Source organism: Panthera pardus, unplaced genomic scaffold (assembly GCF_024362965.1).
Source record: "Panthera pardus isolate Hobbes unplaced genomic scaffold, ASM2436296v1 HiC_scaffold_174, whole genome shotgun sequence".
Taxonomy (NCBI): Eukaryota; Metazoa; Chordata; class Mammalia; order Carnivora; family Felidae; genus Panthera; species Panthera pardus.
The window spans coordinates 7,290-14,468 of record NW_026526737.1 but is presented as its reverse complement, the minus strand read 5'-3'; the positions used below and the strand labels follow the sequence as shown (position 1 = coordinate 14,468).

The 7,179-nt window shown below is 54.2% G+C and overlaps 1 protein-coding gene across 1 annotated transcript; it reads right to left on the bottom strand.

Annotated features, from left to right (window-relative positions):
* Positions 1-4,521: 4,521 nt before the first annotated feature.
* LOC128777979 (coronin-1A-like) lies at positions 4,522-6,483 on the bottom strand. The gene is made up of 6 exons (XM_053905425.1): positions 6,303-6,483; positions 5,855-6,000; positions 5,581-5,726; positions 5,406-5,463; positions 5,075-5,290; positions 4,522-4,742 (listed from the first exon to the last, which is right to left on the bottom strand). Exons 1-6 carry the CDS (start codon positions 6,481-6,483, stop codon positions 4,638-4,640), a joined length of 852 nt encoding a protein of 283 aa, XP_053761400.1. The 3' UTR covers positions 4,522-4,637.
* Positions 6,484-7,179: the final 696 nt, after the last annotated feature.

Genomic DNA, 7,179 nt, shown 5'->3' with positions numbered 1-7,179 from the left:
ATGTTTTTCTTATTGCTTACAATTTTAATTATGTGCTTGTTGGAAAAAGCCCGTTTGTTTGTTTAATTAGTTTTCAAGTAGGCTCTGTGTGCAACGTGGGGCCTGAGCTCACAACCACATCCAGAGTTGCATGCTCTGTTGACTGAGCCGCCAGACGCTCCTGCAAAAGCCCTTTTGTGCTTATTTGAGCGGATTGAAAGGAAATGGATGAATGCAGTAAGAGGGTTAAGTCTTCCCTTCTGGGGTATCTGTGAGTTTCCACACAATATTGACCTTCGGGCCGCCAAGGGCATTGGCAAGGCTGCATCCCCAAGAGATCACCATCATCCTCTCCAACATTTCCTTCCACGCTACCGACCGTCCAGGTGCAGGTTTTGTTACTGAGCCTTGCTTGATCTCATCAGGAGGTATCCATGGATGGTTCTCCAACAGCATCAGGATTTGTGCTCCTTCTGCAAATGGCCCTTAAAAGGCACGTGGGCAGAAGCACCCAAGAGCTGACGGTGTAGTCATCCGGCCCTGCCGCAAGCAACAATGACCACATCCACTCGCACAGGTAATGACAACTCTAACACGACTTGGCAGTGACTGCAGGACACATCGAGAATAAATCACAGCTGATGGCAAAGACGTAAGAACGTGTGTCACGGCATGGATCAAATACAGTGTTGCCTTCACCACATGAGCAACAGTGAGCTTAGATATCATAAGCAAAGTAAAAGGCAAATATTAAGCGATGAAAAGTACCTGTGACATCACATAGTAACATCCTTAAAACATAAAGAACTTACGAATCAGTAAGGAAAAAAATCCTAATATCCCCGAAGAAAGGCCAAAAATGGGCAGATCACCAAAGAGCCAAGTGATCACTGAATATACAAAATAAAGAAACCAAAAAATGCAAAATGAAAGCAGAAACAGCAAGCAGTAAATCTGCTATCAAATGAGCAACAAAACCGTTTAATAGAACCTGGCTTTGGTGAGGATGAGAAAGAGGGCAGCTGAGCCGCCAGAACTGTAAACTGTCACTGCCATGCCACGAGGCACTTCGGCTGCTGGTACTCAAAGCTGAAGAGTTATATTTACGCGATGCCCAAACAATCCCACTTCTAGGATTTTACCCTAAGGAAATAGTCAAGAATGAACACAAAAAGGTTTCGGTAAGAACAATGAACCTGGGGTTACGGTATCAGGTGAACAAAGCAAGCTACAAAATTCTACGTACAGAATGTTCCCAATTCTGTTAGATGAATGCGTACATTCACGTACACGTGAATATACATACATGTACAGTATACATATCAAGACTTCCCAGAGTAGGCACCAAAAGGTGAACAGTGGTCGCCTCTACACTGACGCTGTGCACCTAGTGCTGCTGCCTGTCTGCCCCCACCACAGTCCTCTGTTGCCCAAACCCAGAAAATATCCCCTCTCTTTGTGTATCCTGACTTTGTTTAAAACCCAAAGAATCAAAAATCTCAGATTTGGGAAGACCTATTTCGCAGTCTTCGGTCAATCCCTCTTGCTTTTGAAATTTTCATGACATTCACATACCACCTGTTCAGTGTAACATTTCTTTAAATCAACTCGCTTTTTTTTAGTACTCGGATCTGACCTGCTACCTGGGATTTTCTTCTAACACACGCTATAATAAATACCTACCTATTAAAATTTCAAACATCTGTGTGCCACCTAAAGTCATTTCACGTTCCTTCCGTGGGAAACACTGATCTGGGCCGACCGCCTACTCACTCGAGAGCATTTGCTGACTCTGCCCTATAGGCATGAGTACCACCTGCAACAGGAAAGGGGTGACATGCTCACCGCCAGGGATTTCTTCACCTGAAGGAAAGGGCAGGGGCCCTCCGCGCTCTCCCAGCCAGTGAGGATCAAGGCCAGGTTCATTTTACTTCTATCAACCCTCCTGAGAGCTGACTACAATGCCAGGCATCATTGCAAATGCTTGACCGATAGGAACGGAACGCCTACAACCCTCATAATGACCCCCCGTGGAAGGCACTGCTTTACAGACTGAGGTGAAGGTCGGTCCCTCAAGCTGCGGAACCTTGTAGAAAATTTCATTCTATTGCTTTTCAAACCTATTTACCCACCTGGATTTGGATCCCTCCCCCGACACTTCAGTTGCTCAAATGATATCTGTGTGTGTGTGTATGTGTGTGTGTTTATGTGTGTGTGTGTGTGTATATATGTACACACATATGTATATACATTAAACATATATGTATGTAACGTATGCACGCATACACATACATACAACGTACTTAAATGCAATTGCAAAAATCAATCCGATACTCTTAGCATCAATTTTTAAGTTTGAAATCGGAACTACCTACTGCATACTAGCCTAAGATACTGCTCTACCTCTTATTGTTAATTTTATTGTTCTTTTTTTTAGTCTCATTTTTTTTTTGTTTCTATTTCTTGGTAGTTTTATTCTTGGTTATAAATGGAAGGCAGGAAGCAAAGTCTTAAGGGCAACAGACTTTGTACCTAAACAGACTTCCAGTTTGTTTCCTTTCTTGTGAGCTCTGTGGCTTTCTTAAGTAGATCCATAGGCCTCTGTGCCCCCACCTATAAAATGAAGTCTCTTCCAGGGCAGGCCACACAAACCTTCTCTGTAACTCTTGGTAGAGCCCTAGAAATACTGCTACTATTCATCGGCCATTACTGGGGGCTCCTGCCCTCTGCCAGTTTTCAAGGCGCACAGATGAAAAAGTACCCAGAGTTTCAGGACACTGGCCGACGTAACAGACCTCCCCCGCTCCTCAACATCACCCCAGTGTCAGAGGTGGATGGGGGTTCCACACCTCCCTGCAGGTTTCCCAGCCCTTGGTAGCCTCACAGCATGTGGTACCACAGCAGGGTCTCCCCAACACCTGGAACGTTGATGCCTTCCGGCCCACTGGAGAAAGTCCAGTGACCCCGTTAGCCCAGGGCTTGATGTGGCCACCACTGCTCCTGGAGAGACCATGAGGACGTCAGGAATGGAGCTGTGGACAGGAGCTGGGATAGAGTTAAGGGAAAATGAAGCCATCTGAGCCATCAGATTGGGGTACGTGGTGCCCCTCGTATCAATCTTAAACACAGGTGCCAGGGTTGGTAAGGCCTGGCACAGATGAGGTCCCCAGGACCCAGGTGGGTAGCAGGTAACCCAGATGGGACCAGGGCCCTTCAGGAGCGAAGGACTGCGGTTTTCAAGCCTCCCGTCACTCTGTTCCCCTGTGTTTTCAGGGCCAATTTCTTGGCCCCTAAGTAACCTGCATCCTTCCTCGTACCTGCCTCTTTCCTATCAGAGGGAGAATGGGCTGGTAAAGCTAGAAGTCCTGGTGGTGACGGTTAACCCTTCTGGGTTTCTATAATCCTTTCCCGAACTTTTCCAGATCCCTCGGGCCAGGAGGCGAACTAGTGACTCAGAGTACTCAAGCCTACTTTGCCAGCAGGGCGCATCATCCCCATTGTGCAGGAGAGGCTCAGGGAAGGAACGTCACTTTCAGGGGCCCAGGTTCCAGATTTTCTGATTCTCTCTTTATCACCCCCCTGATTGGATCCACCCACTACGTTCACAGAGCTGCCTTGCTAACAACCCTCCCCACTTTAGAGAGCAGCTGAGGCCTGGAGGGAAGTGACTTGCCCAGGGTCACATGGCTTGCAAAGAGATTGAGACCCAAACGGATGGACAGGGATGTCTTATCAGCTGCCTGTCTACCCAGGTAGCTGAAGAAGGGGCGGGGACTGTGGATGAGGCGCTGGGTCCTTGCTGGGCTCCCTGTGTGGTATGAAGAAAGCTCTGCTGTGGCCAGGACAGCCATCCCTAATAACCGTGCCCTAGCTTGAGGTCGCCCACTAAGGTGGGCATCAGAAACCCACGTGTAAGCCCCCACTTGATAGGGCCTAACGGGCTCTTCTGTGGGGGGAGGATCTGCTGGGAAACAGAGAAAGGGGTTGAGAGGCAGCAGCACCGCAGCGAAGGCTGGGGACCAGGAGAGACAGCTCATGCCTCCAGATCTGCCTTCAGCAAGCCCCTCTCTCCTGCTCTGTGCCTCAGTTTCCTCACCTGTAAAACAGGGTTGAGTTCTAAGCTTTTTCCTCACAAAAGATCCCCTGATTTTGCTCCCTCGAGCTTGCAGTTTGAAAGATGTCATGTCACTGCTGTGTAAGTGTCATGTCAGTTTCGGTTCCCCACCAGCCATACTGATACTGACAGTAAGGTGGCGTGTTGTTGTGGTTGACTAGAAAAGACAAATCCTGAGTAACCGTGGCAAGGGCCTTGAGCGGCTCAGACCCTGCCAGCTCTGCGAAGGAGCTGGAAAAGAGTAGGCTCACAGCCCACATCAGCATGGGGGCTCCCACCCACCAAGGCCTGTTCCTGTGGTCTAGGGTATTTGGAGGCATTCCCCGGCTCCTGCTATGGGCCAATCTCACAAGGTAACTGAGGGGGAAGCTCAAGGGCAGGTCATTTCAGCAGACCCAGCATTCAGGTGGCCATCAGAGTCTGAGAGGTACCAGAAAATAAAGCCATTTTATTATTTTTTATCTGCCATCGTGGCCTGGGGAGAAGGGTACGACTGGAAGGGAGGGAGGTGATGCTGCGGCCCCAGCTGAGGCCCTCGGGTCCTCTACTTGGCCTGGACGGTCTCCTCCAGACTCTCCAAGCGCTTCTGTAGCTCCTGCACTGTGGCCTGGAGCTTCTTCATTTCCTCCTCCAGCCGGTGTATGGCGTCCTGGGGGACCCATCGTTGCGTGAGTCCCAGCTCCATCCCGGGCTCCCCTGACCCTGGCAGCCCCCCACCCCCCTACCAAGAGCCCCAGGGCCTGGCCCTTCTGTCTCTCAGCTGGTTGCTGCCCAGACAGCTGCAGGCCAATAAGCTTGAAACCTGTTTTCTGAGGCCTCAGGATTACCCACTCCCGGCCCCCAAAGGATCCCCAACGTTGGCGTGTGAGGCGGCCCAAACACCAGCCACCTTCCACGGGGACAATGACTCCATCCATCAGTAGCAGCCCCTGCCCTATAGGTCTTCTCGTCCTGCCTCCCAGGTTCCTGTCCACTTCTCACCGAGCTGGGGGTACCACCGGCCTCTGGTGCTGCCTTTCTGCGCCCCGTGTCCAGGCCCCGGTTGACCCTCAGCTCTCGGCTCTTTGGGGGCACATAGCCATCCTTGAGGGAAATGAGGAGGGGCCCGGCATCCTGGCCCTTCAGCCACTCCTCAGCCGTGAGGGCAGCGTCAGGCCCCGCGGTGGGTGGGTAAAGGTCCTCCTGGAACAGGTCCGACTGTGGGCAAGGCCAAGACTGGGTAAGCGAGTGCTTGGGCCACACCACCACCACCCAGCAAGTGTGTGAGGTCAGTGCCTGGCCCGCAGCCCAGGAAGGGACATGGGAGCATCACCTTTCTAGGCACTGTCATGGCAATGGGCTCACACCTCCGCTCGTGCAGCTTGTAGAATCTGTGGAAACAAGAAGGTGAGCAGCGCCTGCGGCATGGGGGCGGCTGGAATCCAAGGTCGGCACGGGGTCAGCACAGCCCAGGGAGCATGCTCGGGGCAGGGGCAGGGGTCAGTCACCTGGCAATCTCACACTTGTTCACCTCCAGGCCGCGTTTGGGCATGTAGCCCATGCCCCGCTGGGACTCCTTGGAACTGAACATGGAGAGATAGTGCAGATATGGGGCCTCGGAAGTGATCTCGAAGTACCGGATGGAGCTGTCACCCTGCAGGTGGCGCGTGCAAACCCCGGGATCAGCACCGACAGATCCCTCTTGCCTGGTCCTCTCCAAGCCCCCCGCCCCCGCCCCAGACCCCCCTCCTCCCTCCACAAGCTGCTGCCCGACTGGGACACCTTGCCACAGAGGTAGACTATGTTGGTGTCGGGGTCAAAGAAGGGCAGCAGGACGCCACTGCTCGTGTCCAGTTCCTGCAGGGACAGTGGCTCCTCCAGGTGCTTCTGTAGAGATGGGTGAGACAGGGAACAATGAGCTGGGCCAAGTCAGGCCTGTGAAGCCCACCGGGCAGAGACTCAGGGAAGGCCCTCACAGAACAACCAGCGGAACCCCCCATCCCACAGAGGGTAAACTGAGGCCCATGGCTGTGTGGGATCATGCAAGTGGCAGGGCGAGGACTAAGCCTCCAGTCCTGCCATCGCCGCCGCTGCTGCCGCTTCGGCCCTGAAGCGATGTAGTCCCGCCAGGCTGTCCCCCGAGCTGCACAGCAGGAGACCCGCGAGCCGCAGCTGGCGCGGCCGCCGTGAAGAGGCAGTTAAACCGCAGGAAACAGCTGGTCAACCAGACCGTGGGCAGGTGAGTGAGCCGTGCCGGGCGGGAGCGCGCGGGCCGGAGACCTGGGGTCGGGAATGGGCGCGGGCCGGGCCGGGGCGGGCCGGCCGCCCCGCGGGGCCCCGCGCTCCGGCCCGGCCGCCCGCCCGCTCCGCGCCGGGTCCCCTGCGGGCCAGGGACGAGGGCTGCGCCACATCGCGGCGTGGCGCCCAACTCGGGCCGCCGCCCGAGCCCCCCGGGAACAGCGGGGAGGGCCGGCCTCCCGGGACGCCCCCCGCGCGGGTCCCCGCCGCCCATTGTCCCAGCCCCGCTGAGCATCGTCCTCTGGGGTCTGGACCCAAGCTTTCCCCGGGCCTCCCCCCCTCTCCCGGGGATTTGCCTTGAGCGAAAATTCGGGTAAGCGGTGTGCCTGAGGCAGGGCGGGCGCGGTGCTCTGGGGGGCGGCATTCTCAGCCTTTCCGGGTCGCCCGGCCGTTGCCGACCGGCCGTCCACCTCCAAGTGCCTGATAGCAGTAAATAAGTAAGGGGCGATCAGAGCCCATCGGAGCCGCTTAGGGAGACTCAGGACTCCCTTGGAGGCACTTTGGAGGGTGTGCCGTCTCCCAACCGTGGCCCCTGTGGACCGGACTGCTCAAGTTCTTGACCTGTAGACATTTGGAACCGGGAGGAAAGAATTGCGGAAACGCCTTGGGCAAATGGAAAAACAAAAAGAGGGGGGGCTTTCAAAACAGCTTTTCTCACTTTGGATTGGGGAGCAAATCCTTCTCCAGGTTTGTCTGGTATCGCTTTAATGCTTGACAGGAAACGATCGACGATGAAATGACAGAAGAGACCGGAGTTTGTAGTGGTTTTGAGAGCCTCTGGAGGTTGATTATCGTGTGCTGTGTTCTCT

Excerpts from the sequence above, each read along its gene's own strand:
- LOC128777979 (XM_053905425.1), bottom strand. The coding sequence starts at position 6,483 with ATGTGGCGCAGCCCTCGTCCCTGGCCCGCAGGGGACCCGGCGCGGAGC. Across the intron at positions 5,464-5,580 it reads AACAAGTGTGAGATTGCCAG|ATTCTACAAGCTGCACGAGC; the intron begins GTGACTGACCCC and ends TTGTTTCCACAG. Across the intron at positions 5,291-5,405 it reads CCATGACAGTGCCTAGAAAG|TCGGACCTGTTCCAGGAGGA; the intron begins GTGATGCTCCCA and ends CCTTGCCCACAG.